A 22,724-nucleotide genomic window follows, 5' to 3' on the forward strand; every position below is an offset into this window, starting at 1 on the left:
ATTTGGAAAAATCAGCGGTGGCTGAACATAGCCTGCTTAACAAGCATAAGGTTTTATTTGAAGAAACCAGAGTAATAGCCCACGCATCGAATTACTGGGACTCTGTGATCTGGGTAGCAGTCGAAATTAGACTTAGCGATAATAACTTTAACAGGACAACGGCTACGCAGTTAGCAACACTTTGAAGAGTGCACTGGATAAAGAAAAATCGCAGAGAAAAACTTCCCGCACTTTACCTCCTGATTCAAGGGATGGCGCTGCAAGCAACGCAGGATAGAAACTACATCTATGGAAGCAGAGGGCACCACTTCACTACGCTCCATATCGCTGTTGCTATGACGTATTCCAGCCAATCAGAAGCCGCCCTTGGCATATAAAAGTGGGAACCTCGCTAGTTCACGAGTCAGTTTTAGCCCTGACGACGACCATGGAGGTAGGGGTCGAAAGCTTGGAGTTTTATCCTGAATTGACGCGGCATGTACACTGAGAGATTTTTATTCAAGAAATATGTCACGAAAGACTTCGTAGCCATAACACATTTGTATATTTGTAAGAAGAGAGAGCCCTTAGTTCAGTAATATTATTGGCCATATTCATTCAATGTTCAATGAGGCAGACTTAGATTAAGAGTTTCAGATCTAAAGGAACTCCACAAATAATAAAAGTAGGAAAAACATAACAGTGCATTACACATTCCGATTTTTAAGTCAAATCAGACAAAGGAAAAACACTATAAATTATGACCTTTTTTTGTCACTCATCAATGGGGGAGGTGTCAAGAAACAGGCAGGTACATTTAATGAGTTTCTTAGTTACTGGACAAAATCCTTCATCCATCTGCTGAAATCTAACAGTCTACTATGAAATAACCCCATCTACTGCTCAATGTCTCCTCTGCTTTTACTTTAACCTTTTAACTGCTCGACGTGTTAAAGCGCATGCCTTTTGTACCTGTCCCCGTGTGCTCTGAACGTGTTTATGCACACCACCAATCCTTCTACCTGGTACTCTGAATATTTCTATACGTGACATGTTCAGAGTACCAGGTAGAAGGACTGGTGGCATGCATAAACATGTTCAGAGCACACAGGGACAGGAACAAAGGTGCACGCGTTAACACATTCAGAGCAGTTAAACGGTTAAAAAGTTATGTGTACTGGGATAGGATGTATGACAGTAATTTTACCATATTGATCTACATTCTGAATTTTTTATGTGAAAGTACAGCATCCCATTAAAGAATGGACCTGTAGACCATGTAAAAATTTTAAACATTTTTTTGAAAGATGACTATCAACAGCCATCACGTAATGTATAAAATGCATATTTGACCATCAGTTGCTTTTATTTTAAACCCAAATATTGACCAGTTGCAGTCATGGACAATCTTCATGGATAAAGATTAAAATCGTTTAAGCCACATTACATCTATCATTACTTAAATAATGTGTAGAGCACATCATGATATTCGTGATATTCATGATATGTTCTACATATTATTTAAGTAGTGACAAATGTAATGTTGAGGCTTAAACCCTTTTAACCCTTGTCTGTGAAGATGGTCCATGACTGAAACCAGTTGATATTTGGGTTTAAAATAAGAGCAGCTGATGGTCAAACATGCATTTTATACAGTAAAAATTTCTAGCTGCAACTGTTTTTTGCTGTTCAACTCTTGAAAATTTTTCCTCATTTTCTCCCTCTCCCTTAGAGAGAGAGAGAGAGAGAGAGAGAGAGAGAGAGAGAGAGAGAGAGAGAGGAAAAATTTTCAAGAGCTGAACAGCAGAAAACAGTTGCAGCTAGAGATGACCTCAGCATAATAGGGAACCTCAAGTGACTTTTTCCTTACACAGCCCCCACGACTGCGTTTGCTTTCTGACAGCAGCGATCCCCTCCCTTTCCTTTCCTTTATTTCTCTTTCCCCCTTCAATTTACGTATACTGAGTGTCCCCTATGTGAGTGTTGCATCGTAGCGAGGAGGCTTCAGTCCCAGGTGACTAAGGTATGTATCGGCATGTCCTGTGCCAGTAAGGAAGGAAATGTTTGTAAATTATTGGGTACACTGTGTGCATGAGTAATTTGCTTGGTAAAATTTTGCAATAACCATGAGTAATGTCGAGATGCATCATTTTCCCCCCAAATCCCAGCTGTTCTACACGAGTTACACTTTCACCATAAATATAATGTTTTAATATTAACTAGAATTGCAGCAAACACTAAAACTCTTGTGTTTATGTATGCTATACATACTATTTCCAGTAAACAAAGGAGTTAATTTTTAGCGGAAGTCAGACTTCAGACACGGCCCTATTTCTTTTTACTCGAGCATCTACCTGCCATCACAGAGTGCGGCACGACATTTGCACTCCGCTCTGTGTCCCGACCCGGATACACACCTCCACGATGTCGTGGGCGGCCACGACACTGCCGGCCCCCTTCTTGGAGGCGCTCGTGCCGACACGGCCCTGCTCGGCGGCGAGGCGTGTGAGCCGCTCGGTGAGGGCGTGGCAGGCCTTGAGCACGGCCAACCCGTGGGCCGCCAGTTCACCCGCCCCCGCACCCACACCTGCCGCCGCCTCCCCCAAGATGCGCTCCGCGTCGGGGCTCAGCACCACCTCGCCCAGTTCCACTTCCCCGATGCCGCCGCTGCCCCCGCCGTCCGTGATGAGCAGGTCCACGTCTCGCAGCTTCTCTCCTTTCCTGAATACGTAAAAATGATAATGTCAACTTAAAACTGCGAGAAGAGAAAAAGATTTCTGCAATTTATACCAGTATACGGCAATAATTTAACTCTACACGAGACGGAAAGTGCCAGTAAAGTAAAGTTAAGTGGCATCGTTGGTCGAGTGACTTGTAGGTTTAGGCTGAGCTGCCCGGTCAGGAAGGCTTTTCTTCTGCTGCCCACAATGGCCCCTTTCCTTGCGAGTGTGTGAGAATTGTGTATTTGTCGAGTGTACGAGGGGGGACCCAAAAATAACCAGAATTTCTTTCTAGAAAGCGTATACTTTAATGTGTTCAAATACACCCTTAATCTCCTTCAAAGTACTCTCCATTAGCATTAATACACTTGTCCAAACGTTCATTCCAGTGTTCGAAGCACCTTTTAAATTTGTCCTCTTTGATACCTACTAGCACTTTCCTGACACTGCGTTTTACGTCTTGCACATCCTCAAAACGCTTCCCTCTCAAGTCTCTTTTCAACCTCGGGAATAGGAACAAGTCCGAGAGTGCTAAATCCGGCGAATAGGGCGCACAGGTCAAGGTAGTCGTCTTCGTCGGGGCCAAAAACTGGCGAACACCGAGAGCCGTGTGCGCGGGAGCGTTGTCGTGATGCAGGAACCACATGACAGAATCCCACAAAGCCGGACGTTTTCGCGACAAACTTCTGTGAAGCTGTTTCATAACCTCCGAATAGAATTGCTGGTATACTGTCTGGTTTTCGGGGACAAATTCAGAGTGTACGATCCCTTTGATGTAAAAAAAAACAGATCAACATCGTTTTTCACATTCGATTTCACATATCGAGCTTTTTTTGGTCGAGGTGAGCCAGGTGACTTCCATTGTGATGACTGTTGTTTACTTTCTGGATCGTATCCATAGCACCATGACTCATCACCTATAATGATTTTGTTGAAAAAATGTGGATCATCTTTGAATGCATCCTTCACTTCGAGACAGGCTCAAACGCGACGATCCCTTTGATCTCCGGTAAGAAGCTTCGGCACCAATTTTGCTGCCACTCTTCGCATCCCCAAATCGGTGGTCAAGATGCGCCGAATTGAGCTCCAGGACAACGCGGACAAGTTCTCGAGTCGGTCAATTGTCCTGCGTCGATCTTCACTGACGAGATCGCGGATTTTGTCGATGTTGTCTTCGCTTCGAGCAGTTAAAGGTCGGCCCGAACGGGGCTGATCTTCAACCACCATATCTCCCTTTTTAAGCCGAGAAAACCATTCGTACACTTGCGTTTTAATAAGAGCACGGTCTTTGTAGGCTGTCTGAACCATCGCAACAGTTTCTGCTGTGTTCTTGCCGAGCAAGAAACAAAACTTCACTGCCGAACGTTGTTTGTAAGAACTAGTCATTTCCTTGTGTTAAGTCTGCACTGTACACACCCTCAAAGAACTGCCAAAGCAACCACACTTCTCACTGTAGGGTGACGCCGCGTGGCAGAATGACTCAGCAGAGCTCCTACTACAACCCTCTGGGAGCGCAACCTGCTACTACAAGTACACGATGCGCAAAATTACGATTCCGGTTACTTTTGGGTCCCCCCTCGTACGTGAGTGTAATAGATGCATGTGTAGTGCGGTGTTATGTTTGTGTTGTATGATGATGATGATGATGACGATGATGATGATGATGATGATGATAAGAAGGTAGAATGTGAAACCAGGTGCTGACACACAGCCTAATCCTCTTGAATAGCACCGAGGAGACCACCTGCAGGGAAGCAATCACTTATCGGTTTGTCTAGTGGGGCACGTGAGGAACTGATTTTTCTTCATTGCTCAGCCGAGGCCAAGATGGCGACGCCTGACACACGCCGTGGACAGAGCGAACAACGAGATTGTATATTAAACTTCTGTGAAATTAAATGTTTGAATATTGTTATAAAACTTGATCATATTACGTAAGACGGAACTGTTGTCAAAGGTTTTGAACCTCAACGTGATCCAATCATCAGTTTCTTCAAAGATCCAATTTTTTCAAATTTTTTAAAGTACGCAATATTAAACTTAGAAAGTTATACTTTTGGAATTAGGTTAAGTTGGTTACAAAAACATTGGGTAGAGCTACCTCTTTTACTTTTGAATTATTAAATAACCAATTTTTGTGCCAAAAAATGTGAAAATGCATTAGATTAACTTACTTTACTATATAAGATACAGAGCAAAAATGACAGCACTGTATTTGACATATGACAGCACTATATTTGATATAAGTAATAAGGAAACTTTCCCGAGCCTCACTATACTCCATTTGAAAATTTCTGAAGGTTCAATTTTAAAGTTATTGGGCTCAGAATTTTATGTGATGTAAACAGAGCATGGATTTACTTTGAGAAAAATTGGTATCATTATAGGCCTTCAACAAACGATATCAACAATTTTGTAGTTAAAAAGGATGCGAGTCAAGCAGTGCTGCCAATGCCAGAAGCAGTTTCGGAGTGAGTGTATTAAGATTGAGGTATCTGAACTATGGAGGTTACTCGATTGTCATCAGTCATAGGGAAAATATTATGCTCTGCTGCAGAATGTAGCACCATTCTGTCTGTGACAGTCTGCTTAAGCCTCGGATGGTGTTAACGGTGACTGACATCGGTTTTTTGAATGAATGAGATATCGTGTATATCTTGTGAAAGTGTGTAACAGTGAACCTAATTGGATTAATGATTTACTGGCACACCCGTATTTCATTTTTGATGTTCTGTTTCGGGCGGAGCCTGTTATATTATAAAAAACTGTGTGGCAAGTGTCTGGGATTATTCTTCAGTTCTACGGCGAGCAATTAACTACACTATCAACGAAGAGTAGAAATTGTCTCTGAGCTGTGTCAAGTACTGAGAACCAAAGGCCATCTTTAATGAGTTTTAAAACTATTACTCGTGCATGTGAACTGCTGTCAGAATACACTGCTCAGTTAAGCGACAGTAGACTTTTATTTATCTCACGGTTCCCGATTCCTCTGCACGATTCTTCAGTTTAGGCAGGCTGTATAGTGGATCAGTGGACTGGAGATTACCGTACAGCACATTCTCCACCGATTTCTGACGGTTTGCACAAATAGTTTTCATACCCTCTTCAAAGGGTGTGGTACCCAAAAATTGAACAAGGCTATCACATGTTTCAGTGTTCAAAGCCAAAGAATTGGCCACACTGTTTAAACCCATCACTCTACATGCCGAGCATAACATCGCCATCTGACAGGTTACTATTGACAGTTTCACATGCCATCACTTTATGAGACACTGTCAAGAAGTTTGGAATTTAATGCAGGACACTGGTGACAAGAATCTTGAGTAGGGACTAATGCCATCATCACCAACACTGTTCCCCTTGCCAACAAAATAATGGCAGTGAAAAATTCATCCATCGCCAGAATTCAAACCAGTTTACCTCCAAGATTCGTGCCACCACACAGGTGTGCAATAATGATCTCAGTTACAGAAGCGGATAGTAATGACTGTCGATGAGGTGGATATTGGAAGGGGTATTCCACAAGGTGGTTGTTGCTGCCACTGAAGCTTTTCAAAGTTTATGCTGAGAGATTAACAAAGCAAATGAAAAATCAAGGATAATTTTGCTATGGCAGACGTGACAAACTTCTTGAGAGAAATATGTTTCCTGCATTTTATAAATAAAAAGTAGAAATAAATCTAAAAACAAAGATGATGTGACTTACCGAACGAAAGTGCTGGCAGGTCGATAGACACACAAACAAACACAAACACACACACAAAATTCAAGCTTTCGCAACAAACTGTTGCCTCATCAGGAAAGAGGGAAGGAGAGGGAAAGACGAAAGGATGTGGGTTTTAGGGGAGAGGGTAAGGAGTCATTCCAATCCCGGGAGCGGAAAGACTTACCTTAGGGGTGTGGTGTCTGTATATGTGTGGATGGATATATGTGTGTGTGTGCGAGTGTATACCCGTCCTTTTTTCCCCCTAAGGTAAGTCTTTCCGCTCCCGGGATTGGAATCACTCCTTACCCTCTCCCCTAAAACCCACATCCTTTTGTCTTTCCCTCTCCTTCCCTCTTTCCTGAGGAGGCAACAGTTTGTTGCAAAAGCTTGAATTTTGTGTGTGTGTTTGTCTGTCTATCGACCTGCCAGCGCTTTCGTTCGGTAAGTCACATCATCTTTGTTTTTAGATATATTTTTCCCATGTGGAATGTTTCCCTCTATTATATTGATAAAAGTAAAAATAAAATAGAAATGAATAACACCCAATGCAAGAAAACTGTTTGTTTCAACGAAAAGTGAGAAGTATAAGAAGAGGAGGAGGAGGAGGAATAAATATAACTAAGTATGTAGCTGATCGGGCAGAGAGAAGTTTCCTGGCACACTAAAACTGTGCAGAGAATCAGAACTCAAACTCAGGAGTTTTGTCTTTTGTGGGAAAGTGCTCTACCAACTGAGATACCCGAGCAAAACTCACGATCTGACCTCATAGCATTACTTCCACCAGTACCTCATCTCCTACCCTCCAAACTTGCAAACTAGAGTACTTGCCCACAAAAGACAAAGGCCCTGGGTTTGAGTCCCAGTCTGGTGCACAGTTTTAATATGTCAAGAAGTTTCATATCAGTACATACACTGATGCAGAGTTAAATTTCATTCTGGATGACAGAAAGGATTGTAAAACTGAGAAAAGCATGTAGAATGAGGAAAATATAGGGAAGACCAAAGTGATGTGACTCAGAAAACATGGAGACTCCACCAAAATATGATTTGAAGAAAAGACCCCGGAAAAAAATCGTAAGTACTTGAGAAGTTTGATTACAGAAAATGGGAGCTGTGTGCAGGAAGCAAGAAGTAGAATATTATTGGTAAAACAACTGTCACACTGGTAGCAAATGGATGAGATGTTATACAATACAATACAGAAAGCAAAGGCCATGATTTAGCAGCTTCATCCAATACTAGGGAATGACAGGGTCTCCTACGTCATTAAGAAGTGGCACTACAATTGTTTTATCAGAGAAGTGTGTCATATGGAGCAAAAACACACACACACACACACACACACACACACACACACACACACACACACAGAGAGAGAGAGAGAGAGAGAGAGAGAGAGAGAGAGAGAGAGAGAGAGAGGGAGAATTGGTACAGTAAAAAGGAATGAAACAAGTACAATGGTATGGCCTTTGCATGGTAACAGAATACTCAGAAAGGGCAGGGAGACACCTAGGAAGGCTGAACAAGGGGAGATCTAGGAAGAACAAAAAGGTCACCCACACAGTCCTCTCTACATAACCTATCAAAAAATTCAAAGCAACAAACCACAAATATCAAGCAAAATTTGTGACTGGATTGAGAAGTTCTTGGTAGCGAGGAACCAGCACATTTTCTTAAGATGTAGAATTGCCGACAGAAGAAGAAGTAACTTTGACTGTGTCCCTGCAAATTATGTTGAATCCTTCATGTTAATGTTGTATATCAATGATTTGGCAGACAATATTAGAAGTAACCTCAAAAATATTAGGAAAAGGATAGACTGATACTCGTCACAAAGATGTCCTGTTGAGTTGGAGCCAGACACAACGAAAAGATTGTTACAGATTATAGTTTTGGGTCAAAGCCTTCTTAAGCTAAGAAGACACACAAGAGCGCACCCCTCACACACACACACACACACACACACACACACACACACACACACACACACGAGCACTACCACTGACAGCTCCGACTGGAATGCAACTGCCACGTGAATAGAAATAGCAGATTGCTATTGATGTGACAGTCAGAGCTATTGGTGGTAGAGGTCACGTTGTAGTGTTTCGAGAATTTCGGCGTACCATCTCGAACACAGAATATTTTAGATGTGAGAGTGGGGTGATAGAATCCAACCTACTGCACGTTGCATGTTTGTGTGTGCATGTTTGAAGTTTGTCGTGAGAAGACAGTAGACACGGCAGTCGAACGGCACCGACAAGTACTTGTCGGTTGGTCCACAGAGGCAGTAGTGAAACGGCAAGGAAGAACTATGGAACTTCTAGGTTATTCTGTGTTAATCTTATCGGTGACCATTGTTATAAATAACATGAACATTTGAGATTCGGAATTCTGAAAAAAACTCTTATCTTGGACTTTCTGGAGGCAAGACATATTTTACAATATGTCTTTAGTAGAGACATGGTTGTTAAGCCAACTCTTTTCTAAATGGATTTAAATCTGTTTCTAATGTGAGACAATACGAGTTACTTACGAGAAGTTAAATATTTGTGTGTGAAGTGTGAATTTTGTTCTTATGAAGCTCAAATATACCAATAGTCATTGAAAAGTATTCGAGTACCAAATTATTTCGCAAGTGGTGAGAGAGTCTTTTAAGGTTTCTGTAACTAGCATCATTCTTCGGAGAAGAACTTTATAGAGATTCCAGAAGCCGGCTATCCAGAGAAGAAGACCAGCTGTATACACCAAGTAAGTCGACTCTTATAAGAGAAGTGGGAAAGTTGCAATCCAACTTCTCACATTCTTGTTGTCAAAAAACATTGTAACGTGTGCACGAGATGTGCTTGCTTGTGTGAATATATATAAAGTCCGGGAACACTTTCAATTATTTATTGCACAAGAACTAAACATTGTACAGATGTCATACATATTGCATTTTGAAGAGAAAACTTCCAGGATTTCTCTCCAAAATGACATATGTGTGATATCTGTACAATGTTTGTTTCTCGTGCAATAAATAACTGAAAGTGTTCCCGGACTTTATGTGCACCCTGTATATGTACGAGGTGCATTCAAGTTCTAAGGCCTCCGATTTTTTTTCTCCGGACTGGAAAGAGATAGAAACATGCGCATTGTTTTAAAATGAGGCCGCGTTCATTGTCAATACGTTCCAGAGATGGCAGCACCGTACGGCAGATGGAATTTTACTGCCAGCGGCGAGAATGGGAACTGTTTTAAATACTTAAAATGGCGACGTTTTCCTTACTCGAACAGCGTGCAATCATTCGTTTTCTGAATTTGCGTGGTGTGAAACCAATTGAAATTCATCGACAGTTGAAGGAGACACGTGGTGATGGAGTTATGGATGTGTCGAAAGTGCGTTCGTGGGTGCGACAGTTTAATGAAGGCAGAACATCGTGTGACAACAAACCGAAACAACCTCGGGCTCGCACAAGCCGATCTGACGACATGATCGAGAAAGTGGAGAGAATTGTTTTGGGGGATCGCTGAATGACTGTTGAACAGATCGCCTCCAGAGTTGGCATTTCTGTGAGTTCTGTGCACACAATCCTGCACGACGACCTGAAAATGCGAAAAGTGTCATCCAGGTGGGTGCCACGAATGCTGACGGACGACCACACGGCTGCCCGTGTGGCACGTTGCCGAGCAATGTTGACGCGCAACGACAGCACGAATGGGACTTTCTTTTCGTCGGTTGTGACAATGGATGAGACGTGGATGCCATTATTCAATCCAGAAACAAAGCGCCAGTCAGCTCAATGGAAGCACACAGATCCACCGCCACCAAAAAAATTTCGGGTAAACGACAGTGCTGAAAAAATGATGGTGTCCACGTTCTGGGACAGCGAGGGTGTAATCCTTACCCATTGCATTCCAAAGGGCACTACAGTAACAGGTGCATCCTACGAAAATGTTTTGAAGAACAAATTCCTTCCTGCACTGCAACAAAAACGTCCGGGAAGGGCTGCGCGTGTGCCGTTTCACAGAGACAACGCACCCGCATATCGACCTAACGTTACACAACAGTTTTTTCGTGACAACAACTTTGAAGTGATTCCTCGTGCTCCCTACTCACCTGACCTGGCTCCTAGTGACTTTTGGCTTTTTCCGACAATGAAAGACACTCTCCGTGGCCGCACATTCACCAGCCGTGCTGCTATTGCCTCAGCGATTTTCCAGTGGTCAAAACAGACTCCTAAAGAAGCCTTCACCGCTGCCATGGAATCATGGTGTCAGCGTTGTGAAAAATGTGTACGTCTGCAGGGCGATTACGTCGAGAAGTAACGCCAGTTTCATCGATTTCGGGTGAGTAGTTAATTAGAAAAAAAATCGGAGGCCTTAGAACTTGAATGCACCTCGTATTTGTGTGGTGTTTTTTATTTTAACTGAAGGAGGCTTTGGCCAGAAGCTACAAGGTGTAACAGTCTTCTCATTGTGCCTGTCTGCAACTCAATGGGTTATCTTTACTGTGAACAGCAATATCTATCCTTTTCTAATGTTGTTGATATTCGTACCTGGAGTATCCATTGTTTAGCAGCAACTTCACACTTTTTGCAGATGATGCAGTTGTCTACAAAGAAGTATTGGCTGAAAAAGCTGTATAAATATTCATTCAGACCTTCATAAGAGGGTGCACTGAAAAGCAGCGCCTCGGAATTTTTTATTCGGTTCTCAATATCTGATAAGGTATTACATGTCACGAATATTACTTTGTTGACATTCCCGCTTCACTGGTGCTAGTTGCAACCCGCCACCACTAGTGGCCTCCAAGTGAGAAGGAAGGAAGATTGGGTTTAGTGTCCTGTCAACTTCGAGGTCATTACAGATTGAACCTCAAGCTCGGATTCTGTCAAGGATGGGGAAGGAAACCACCTGGGCAATTGCCTGGAGCAATTTAGGTAAATTGTGGAAAACTTAAATCAGGCCAGAACCTCCGAATTGTAACATGGTGGTGTGTAAAGTAACTATGTTGCTCACTGAGCAAGGAACATGTGGAAACAGGTGTAGGTAAACACATCTGGAAATCGGTATATCCAAGCACACATTAAACTCCGGAAGTAAGAGACCCATATATCAGAACAGAACACGTACACGAATACACAATTATTCTCATATTCACACAAGGTAAAGATCACTATAACTTGGCCTAATTGTGATAGGCGTGGTGTAATCGAGTTTCAAAAGTAGAAAATTTGCCTCCAATTGAAATTCATATAAGAATGAAAGCTGTGTATGGTAATGACTGTATTGACATAATGTGCGACGTTGGATTGTTCGTGCTCATAATGAAAGAAATAGTGGTGCTAACATCAACGTGTGTGATGGAGTTCAGAGTGGCAACTGACGAGACTCATCAGAATCAGACTGATGAAATCATCAGAGAAAATAATTATATAACATGGACACAGCTCTGAGGTAAGTGTGGCATATCACTGCAGAACTGTGGTACAGAAAACAGTGTGCATGTGTGTCTCAAATACTCTCTCCTGACATGAAACAAAGCAGATTGGACATCTGTCAACAATTTCTATGTGTCTACTGTTGACAAAGGCCATTGGACGAAAGCGTTACGTGTGAAAATCTTTTTGTTGTGCCTATCTGCGACTCAGCATCTCCACCATATGGTGAATAGCAACTTTCCTTCTCATAATATTGTTACATTCCATCCTGGATTTTCCATTGTTTGATTAACAATTTCTTTCGTATTTTGAGCATGCAGGTGATGGATTCCTTACCAATGTTGTGACATAATGAACGCTAGGTTCACCATTTTGATCCCAAAAACCTCTATTTCCAAAACTTAAAGAACACCGTTGAGGAACCACTTTAATAGCTTTGAAGAAGGGTAAGAGGAGGTGGTGATGTGACTCAGTCAACTAAGTCAAACATTCTACAGTGACGGCATTAACAAACTGGTCTCTCATTGAGAGAAATACGTTTGTTGCAAGGATGACTATGTTGAAAAACAAACATGTAGACATGAAGAATAAAGTTGTATAATCTTAATGAAGCTCTTTACCTAAAAAGCCTTAGGAGTTTTCGCATAAGTTTGGAAGCATTATTTTTCAGTGCTGCCTCATAAAAGTAAAAAGTGGTGCGAAGATTTGTAACTTCCTTTCAATGTTGTGAAATGTAAAACTGTGCACTTCACACACACACACATACACACACACACACACACACACACACACACACACACACACACACACAAAATATTAAAAAAAACCACACACAGTATCCAATGATTCCAATATCAATGAGTAACAACTAGAATCTGTCAACTCAAATACCTGTGTAACAATTTATAGTTGTAGTGTAACCAAATATCAACACATCTAAAAACACAGATGATGTGACTTACCGAACGAAAGTGCTGGCAGGTCGATAGATACACAAACATACACACGAAATTCAAGCTTTCGCAACAAACTGTTGCCTCATCAGGAAAGAGGGAAGGAGAGGGAAAGACGAAAGGATGTGGGTTTTAAGGGAGAGGGTAAGGAGTCATTCCAATCCCGGGAGCGGAAAGACTTACCTTAGGGGGAAAAAAGGACAGGTATACACTCGCGCACACACACACACACACACACACACACACACACACACACACACACACACACACACACACACACACACACACACATATCCATCCGCACATACACAGACACAAGCAGACATTTGTAAAGGCCAAGAGTTTGGGCAGAGATGTCAGTTGAGGCGGAAGTACAGAGGCAAAGATGATGTTGAAAGACAGGTGAGGTACGAGCGACGGCAAATTGAAATTAGCGGAGATTGAGGCCTGGCGGATAACGAGAAGAGAGGAGATACTGAAGGGCAAGTTCCCATCTCTGGAGTTCTGACAGGTTGGTGTTAGTGGGAAGTATCCAGATAACCCGGACGGTGTAACACTGTGCCAAGATGTGCTGGCCGTGCACCAAGGCGTGTTTAGCCACAGGGTGATCCTCATTACCAACAAACACTGTCTGCCTGTGTCCATTCATGCGAATGGACAGTTTGTTGCTGGTCATTCCCACATAGAAAGCTTCACAGTGTAGGCAGGTCAGTTGGTAAATCACGTGGGTGCTTTCACACGTGGCTCTGCCTTTGATCGTGTACACCTTCCGGGTTACAGGACTGGAGTAGGTGGTGGTGGGAGGGTGCACGGGACAGGTTTTACACCGGGGGCGGTTACAAGGGTAGGAGCCAGAGGGTAGGGAAGGTGGTTTGGGGATTTCATAGGGATGAACTAAGAGGTTATGAAGGTTAGGTGGACCGCGGAAAGACACTCTTGGTGGAGTGGGGAGGATTTCGTGAAGGATGGATCTCATTTCAGGGCAGGATTTGAGGAAGTCGTATCCCTGCTGGAGAGCCACATTCAGAGTCTGATCCAGTCCCGGAAAGTATCCTGTCACAAGTGGGGCACTTTTGGGGTTCTTCTGTGGGAGGTTCTGGGTTTGAGGAGATGAGGAAGAGGCTCTGGTTATTTGCTTCTGTGCCAGGTCGGGAGGGTAGTTGCGGGATGCAAAAGCTGTTTTCAGGTTGTCGGTGTAGACAGTGTTTGTTGGTAATGAGGATCACCCTGTGGCTAAACATGCCTTGGTGCACGGCCAGCACATCTTGGCACAGTGTTACACCGTCCGGGTTATCTGGATACTTCCCACTAGCACCAACCTGTCAGAACTCCGGAGATGGGAACTTGCCCTTCAGTATCTCCTCTCTTCTCGTTATCCGCCAGGCCTCAATCTCCGCTAATTTCAATTTGCCGCCGCTCGTACCTCACCTGTCTTTCAACAACATCTTTGCCTCTGTACTTCCGCCTCGACTGACATCTCTGCCCAAACTCTTGGCCTTTACAAATGTCTGCTTGTGTCTGTGTATGTGCGGATGGATGTGTGTGCGCGTGCGCGAGCGTATACCTGTCCTTTTTTCCCCCTAAGGTAAGTCTTTCCGCTCCCGGGATTGGAATGACTCCTTACCCTCTCCCTTAAAACCCATATCCTTTCGTCTTTCCCTCTCCTTCCCTCTTTCCTGATGAGGCAACAGTTTGTTGCAAAAGCTTGAATTTCGTGTGTATGTTTGTGTGTCTATCGACCTGCCAGCACTTTCGTTCGGTATGTCACATCATCTGTGTCTTTAGATATATTTTGCCCACATGGAATGTTTCCCTCTATTATATACAAATATCAACACAGTTACACAATATCTCCTAATGTTCAGTTTGCAAGTAGTAATATATTATATGTATTATAAATGTATGACATTAAATATTTACTAGGATTATTGTCAATGTTATTTGAATTGTGTGTTTAATTATTTTTTAATTTGTTTCATGTCAAGGAAGAGTGCTGTAACAATGCTGGCATCATCTTTGGTGATGCCATAAAGCGGAAAGCTGACCCCTGTTGTTCACCAGATGAAGGCCATCATGTGGAAGAAGATTCTGTCACTGTATGTAATTGCCCTTTGATTTACATAAGACGTATGGGATTTCATTGTCTTAAACATTGTAAAATATGGTCAATGATGTAAATGGAAAATATAATGATTATTCAATTCCTGCCTCAATCTCAGATGACTAACATTGATGTTAATGTGAAACTTATATCATATTACAATACATCAGTGGAAGTGAGAAAATGTTTATTTATCCATAATGATTTTCTAGAGTGAATGCGTGTTAGAAGTGATAATTTGAATCTGAATGTGATTCCACCACAAGAAGAGTGATTTTTTTATAATTGACTCTTGTAGAGAAATTTGGAGTTACTGAAGTTTGAAGTTAATTGGTGACTGACAGTCAAAGGCAAGAGCAGAGATAACATCCCAATTTTTAGTTTTTGGGGAGGCACGGAACTTCTATGGATCGGTGATATGTAAAATGACTGAAAATCTGCCTCTCTGTACTTCCGAACTTGCAGGAAGGTAATTTAACCATTTCACCAAAGTTATTCCAATTCGTTGTGGCATGCCCCTCTGGAAAGATATTCCGTAATGGTCAAGCTGAATTACTATACATACCCCGAATTAAAGTTTTCATACACTGGGTTTTGGGTTGGGTTGTTTGAGGGAAGAGACCAAACAGCGAGGTCATCGGTCTCATCAGTTTAGGGAAGGACGGGGAAGGAAGCTGGCTGTGACCTTTCAAAGGAACCACCACGGAATTTGCCTGGAGCGATTTTGGGAAATCACGGAAAACCTAAATCAGGATGGCCAGATGCGGGATTGAACCTTCGTTCTCCCGAATGCGAGTCCAGTGTGCTAACCACTGCGCCACCTCGCTCGGTCATGGGTTTTGGGTACAAAATTTACTTATATTGAACGTTTAAATAACAACACACAAAAGGGTGTGGTATTTGCAATACGAAATGGATTACTCACATTGGCTCAGTCGTAGATAAGGCAGGGTGGCAGACTTCAGTTCATTGGTAATACACTGTCAGTTTACAAAGGAGACAGCTGACCAATCACTTTGTGGTTTATCACTGTCGGTCACGTACCAAAAAGAATTAACAGTGGATATTAAACGTATATAAAACGTATATGTGCGCTGTCTAGTCACATAAATGTGACCACCTGTCGAAAGACTGAAAAACCACCTTTTGCAGCGTGAACTGCTGTGAGATGTGCAGGAAGAGAGTCAATGAGACTCTGGAAGGTACCGACAGGGATGTGGAACAACGCCGACTCCAGTGCCACGGCTAGCTGCACTAGGTTTCTCAGTCGAGGATCCGCGGTGTATACGGCCCGGTCGAGGTGGCCCAAAGATTCTCAGTTGGGTTTAAATGCGAGTGGTTTGGTGACCATAGCAGTACGGTAAACTCATCCAGACGCTCTCTGAACCGTGCACGTACAATGTGAGCTGTGCGACACGTTGCGTTGCCCTGCTGGCAAATGCCACTGTACCGTGGAAAAATGCATTTAGGGGTGGTCCCCATACTTGTGTTCATCCATTGTGCCTTCCAGCCAGGGAATGCCATGAAAACATTCTAGTGACTGTTGCAAGGTTTTTTGCTTTCAGACGTTTCACACTGTACATGACCACTACAGTCTGATTTAAAGTAGTTGTCACTTGACGTGTGCGCTGCGAAATTGCGGCGTTGTCACGTCACTGGCTGGAGGCAGCCGCCTCAGCGAATCACTACCCCCGGCGATAGAAAATCGTTTTAAAGCCTGTATCTTCTACAAAAAGTAAGTAAAAAATTTCAAACCCACATATGATGTATATCTCTACAATGTCTCTCAATCTGTCATATATCTATTCTTAATTTTAATTAGGACAAGAGTTACGTTAATTTGTTTGAAACCATTTAAATTCTCGATTTCACAAACAGCTTCTAACTTATCACGTCATTACTGAAAAACTATTGATGTCACAGCAAACTATTTTTTTTCCATTCATTACCAAAATAATGCACTCGGCAAAGAATCCTTAAAAGTTTTCGTAGTGCATTACGTTTCCTGTATGTAAATTTCTGAAAACAGCGTTTTTAAGCAACCCTATCAGTATTGAACTCGAAACAAGTATGACGCTTGAAATCTCTATCTCCTATAAATATTATGTAAATATTTTGAAATTTACATACAGTACCGGTCTCAGTGGTATCTATAAGAATATCAAATATCTTCTCTTAATTTTAATTAGGGCCATTGTTACATTAACTATTGAAGTGTGAGAAATTTTCGCGTCCAGAAAAGTTTTCTTCTTTAGATTGCAAATCTCGAAAACTATTACACACATTTAATAACATCTTGGTGTATATACAAAATGAAATAGAATTAAAATTCAGTCTAACTTACCGTAAGGACATAACGAGAGCTGGCCAAACAGTATTTCTTAGTCTCACAACAAGAATAAGAAGTAATCGAAATAAATTCACAAACACAATATTTAATGGCAGTAAGTACACTACACACTAATCAGACAATATGAAAACACCACTTAATTCAGAGTCAGTGGAACTATCTGTGTCGCTGCTCGTATTGACAGATATAATCAAGTCTTCGACACTTGCCTTCATTGTTCCATGCGTCCTGTATCACTCCTTTCACGTGATGCACTACCTTCTGCCAGTCTTCCGATGTCACAATTTCAATTGCCTCTTTCAAAAGGTGTTCCACTTCGGTTAAGGTGAATTTCTTACTTTCTGCAGCAATATGCCGTTTAACCTGAGCCCAAATCAGCTCTATTGCATTGAAATGGCAATGGTAATGGTAAGGAGGCAATCTGAGCACTTTATGCCCGTATTTTTTTGCCACTTCATCCACAATGTAAATTGGGTTCTTTGGCTTGTGCTGCGATACAAGTTCTAATAATTCTGCCCTTGTCAAATTACTGTCGAACTGTACCTTATGTTTCTGTAACCAGCTAACAATGTCGTTTTTCCCCGTAGCCTTTGTGGGTGCTTTATCTTGTATTACTGAGTGATAAGGAGCGCTATCCATAACAATGATAGAGTTCTGGAGCACACAGTCTTCAAACCATTTCACAAAAGTATTTTGGTTCATCTCTTCGTGGTAGTCGGAGGTCTTATTTGAACTGAATAGCAGCAGACAATTTGGAATGAAACCTTTTGAATTTCCAGCATGTGCTACAATTATCATTTTTCCTCTGCCGATCAGAGCTGCCATACTACCACTGATGGTACCGTCTGTCTAGCCTTTTTTTTTTAAACTGTGTCCTGCATTCACCCACGTTTCATCAAGCCAAACGACATCGTCAAAATTTGTCCCCACTAATTCTCTAAGAAAGCGGCATCGCCGGGCTGCAATATCTTGACGTTCCATTAGTAACTTACTGCCAGAGATGGATTTATAGCGGAATCCTAACATTTTCACGACTCATAACAAAGATGATTTACTACACTGAAACAGGTCAGCCGCTGTGAGGGTAGCATGTAGTTTTTTGTGTTGGATACTTCTTCCTCAAATAAAATGCGTATATCTGATGATGAATGGCATCATCCTGAAGAGTGTCAGGTTCTGTGACCCTCTTCTCCAGTCGCCTCTTTTTCCCAGGTGTCTCCAATTTAGATGATTCACTTGAGCCTACTTTCGTGAATTTCTCCTCGCAGATTCTTATTACTGATCGTTCGCTAACTTGCAGAGCAGCTGCAGTTCGCTCCACCACCGTATCCAAAGGAACGAGAGGCCCTCCTGCATCCCTCTCTCTCTCAAAATACTCCCTTAAGGAACACACGTATTCACGTGCCTGAATGCGTATAACGACACCATATCCGCCACTTTTTGGAGGTTTCCGAGGAGTGTGCAGCCCCGGCCTCCCTCTCTTGCGACTGCTTTCATCAGACATCGTAAACGCGCGAAGCTACAAGTCACTCAAATCTCTCACCCGCACGTCTACAACGTCTCGCAGAGGACTGGCTGGAACAATGCCTCAGTCAGTCCTGGTGGCGGGAGCCCTGCAGCCCGTTGCCTGTCAAGTGACAACTAGTTTGAATAGTAGTATATATATCATCTGAAAAGGCCACCTCAGTGGATGTTTAGTTGTGGTACTGGGATGCAGATTCCAACCTTTGACACCGATGAATAGCAGTCAGTACAGGTGCAAGAACAAGGAGTCTGCTGCGGAGGCCCACACGCAACGACATTCGTCGTACTGTCATTGTGGAGACTCTGTAGGCAGCCGCTCGATTCTTTTGGGCGGTCAGTTGCTAAACAGTTGCATGTCTCCAGAATGAGATTTTCACTCTGCAGCGGAGTGTGCGCTGATATGAAACTTCCTGGCAGATTAAAACTGTGTGCCGGACCGAGACTCGAACTCGGGACCTTTGCCTTTCGCGGGCAAGTGCTCTACCGACTGAGCTACCCAAGCACGACTCACGCCCCTTCCTCACAGCCTTCTGCCAGTATCTCGTCTCCTACTTTCCAAACTTTACACAAGCTCTCCTGCGCAGGAGAGATTCTGTAAAGTTTGGAAGGTAGGAAACGAGGTACTGGCAGAAGTGAAGCTGTGAGGAAAGGGCGTGAGTCGTGCTCGGGTAGCACTTTGGTAGAGCACTTGCCCGCGATAGACAAAGGTCCCGAGTTCGAGTCTCGGTCCGGCACACAGTTTTAATCTGCCAGGAAGTTTCAGTTGCATGTCTATTTGCCTGTACATAACTCCGCACCTGTCATTCGTGCCTGCCATTTCTGGCCTATGGTTCACCACAGTTGTCTCTGTGCCAGCTTTGGATAGAGCCCTTTTGCTGTGCACAGTATACTTTAACCACAGTGGCACATGAACAGCCCAATGATTCTGCAATTTTGGATGTAGATAAACCATTTGGTTTCTGAATTATGAAAATGACTGCACTATTTTCTATGTCTCCCCGACATGCCTTATATACCTTCCACTAGTGCTGGCACCTACCATCTGCTGTTGTTTGTCATCACTTCAGGGCATGAAAGAGCTAAGGTCATAAGTGCCCATGTCATAACTTAAAATGGCCAATTACTGAATTAATTTGGTAATACTCAGAGTGTAATTGATTGGAGTAGAGGGATGGCTAAAAGTAATCACTTCTTGCTTGAGGAGGTTGATCAAGTGATTGAAAATTAAATCTCTTATCATATTACTACGGCGAATAAAAAGTAAAACACAATCGTGCTTTATCTGCTAAAATATCTGATAATTCAGATGGCAAACAGACCTTAAAATGTAAACAGTTATAATATTGACATTGGGCCAGAAAATAGTGCATTGCCAATGGTCAGTTACAGTAAGCACCTGACGCACCAATGTCCGAGCGTTTTTCCGTGGTCATTTCCGATGTGGTTCCGCCCTTGCTACCTGCAACGGTTGTTTGCTGCAGCATGGGCCATTCGTCTTTAGGGTTTTTATTTTCCTGTTGAAGCTATTGTCATGATTGTATATTTCTATAGCTTCTCTGAACAAGAGGGTGCGATACTTGTTCTCTACAGCAAGAACCTCCGTGTCTGTGAATTTTACTATGTGGTCAGTTTCGCATGGCCACGGTTGATTTCTTCACCTGCAATGCCGGTTTTGTTCACTGATCCTGGTGTTGATTAACCGTCCAGTCATTCCCATATAGACTTTTCCACATGTACACGAGATGTGGTATATTTCTGACATTGTTTATAAATAGTCTTTACACCGTGTTTGCACAATATATGGCCGGTTCTGTCAATCATTCCGGGAATTTATGCCAGAAAGGCCGTACCTGACATTTATTTTTCCGATGTGTCACTTCATTGAGTGTTTGATTCTAAGACACCTGAACAGTCTCCGAGCTAATATAAAATTCACCATGGAGGTAGAAAAGGATCAACAACTGCTACCCTTTCTAGATGTGCTGGTTGATAAAAATGGTGAATACCTGGGTCACAGCATATACTGAAAACTGACACACATGCACCAATTCTTGCCCAATCTCTCAAATTACGACCTCGGCATGAAAAGAGGCACAACTACTATGCTTGTAATGTGAGCAAGATGAGCATGTGAGCCACAGCACCTCAGACACAAGATGCAACACCTAAAGAGGACTTTGAGGAGCAATGGCTACTTCACAGAATCAGACACTTGTGAAGTGACACATTGGAAAACGAAATGTTGGGTATGGCCTTTTTGCCATACATTCTCAGCATGACGGACAGAATCAGCTGTATATTGTACAAACACAGCTAAAGACGATCAAAAAGTGTGTCACATCAGCAAATGACAAATAGGACACACTTGCAATGTCAGGAATATACCTCGCACCATATACATGTGGGAATATCTGTGCCGGAATGATTGGGTGACGAATCGACACTGGGATCACCAAACATAGCAGCACAGCAAGTTGGGGGAGATTGAAAAATCAGCCGTAGCAAGGCACATACTTTGTGAGTGACCACGTAATATTTGCCTACAGGGAAGTTCTTGCTGTGGAGAAGAGGTACCACACTCACTTGTCCATGTAGGCTACAGAAATCCGCAAACATGACAATAGCTCAAACAAGAAAGACGGAAGCTTCATGGGGAGGAGATCTTGGAGTCCCATGCTGCAGCAAACAACTATTGCAGATAGCAAGAGCAGAATCATAGGAGTATTGAACATGAAAAAGCCCTCTGACAGTGGTGCACCAGGCACAAATTGCAGCTGTCAGCTTTACTCCAGTCCACCACCAGCAATGGAGGGTGAGGCTTTGATGATGCTGACCACTTTTGATGGGGAAATGTCAGAAAAAATCAAAATCATCAAACAAACATCGACAGAACAACCCGAGACAGAAGCCTACAAGCAATTTGCCAATCATCAGGTTCCGAATGTAATATGTCCAACAGGTTTTCGTGTGTATATATTTCTCATTTTAAACCAGTCCCTGAACCACCCGTACATTTACTACTCCTCCTCCTTTAAACACAGGACCAAAGTCAGTTTTAGAAATGTTTTGTCTGCATTTGTAGTCATTCCCAGTAGTGTCAAAACAAAACATATGAACAGCGTCTGCTTCAAAAGTGAGGTTAAACTGAGAAACTTGTTGGATTGTGTATTGGACTTTAAATCTGCAGATAGATAAGAGCAAATTTTAGATATAAGTTTGACTGTGGACACGGATCGTAAGATGTGACATCTGGCATACCTCACCCAGGGTTTGGAGGGACTCACCTGTGTGGAAACTAGCCCCCTCATCCTCACAGTCAATGTGCCGACAAAAGAAATCTGTGGGTAACATCTACATCTACATCGATACTCTGCAAGCCACCATACGGTGCATGGCAAATGGTACCCTGTACTATTACTTGTCATTTCCTTTCCTATGCCACATGCAAATAGAGCGAGGGAAAAACTACTGTCTATATGCCTTCGTATGAGCCCCAATTTCTCTTATCTTATCTTTTTGATCCTTATGTGCAATGTATGTTGGCAGCAGTAGAATCAATCGGCATTCAGCTTCAAATGCCGGTTCTCTAAATTTTCTCAATAGTGTTTCTCGAAAAGAATGCCGCCTTCCCTCCAGGGATTCCCATTTGAGTTCCAGAAGCATTTCTGTAACATGTTGTTTGAACCTACCAGTAACAAATCTAGCAACCTGCCTCATAACTGATTTGATATCTTCCTCCAATCTGATGTGGTACAGATCCCAAACACTCAAGCAGTACTCAAGAATAGGTCGCACCAGCCTCCTGTATGCAGTCTTCTTTACAGGTGAACCACTCTTTTCTAAAATTCACCCAATAAACCAAAGTCAACCATTCAACTTCCCTACTACCGTTCTCACATGCTCATTCCACCTCGTACTGCTTTGCAATGTTACTCCCAGATACTTAAACGACTGGAATCTGTCAAGCAACA

The 22,724-nt window shown here is 42.7% G+C and overlaps 1 protein-coding gene across 2 annotated transcripts in view; it reads right to left on the bottom strand.

The window, feature by feature from the left end:
* Positions 1-22,724, bottom strand: part of LOC126213606 (transmembrane protein 98-like) — a 70,631-nt gene that overhangs the window by 27,211 nt on the left and 20,696 nt on the right. For both annotated transcript variants that reach the window (XM_049941460.1, XM_049941461.1), the window contains exon 4: positions 2,397-2,700. In XM_049941460.1, the coding sequence (XP_049797417.1) occupies positions 2,397-2,700 (304 nt within the window). The remainder of the gene's footprint in view (positions 1-2,396; positions 2,701-22,724) is intronic.

This window comes from Schistocerca nitens, chromosome 11 (assembly GCF_023898315.1).
Source record: "Schistocerca nitens isolate TAMUIC-IGC-003100 chromosome 11, iqSchNite1.1, whole genome shotgun sequence".
NCBI lineage: Eukaryota > Metazoa > Arthropoda > Insecta > Orthoptera > Acrididae > Schistocerca > Schistocerca nitens.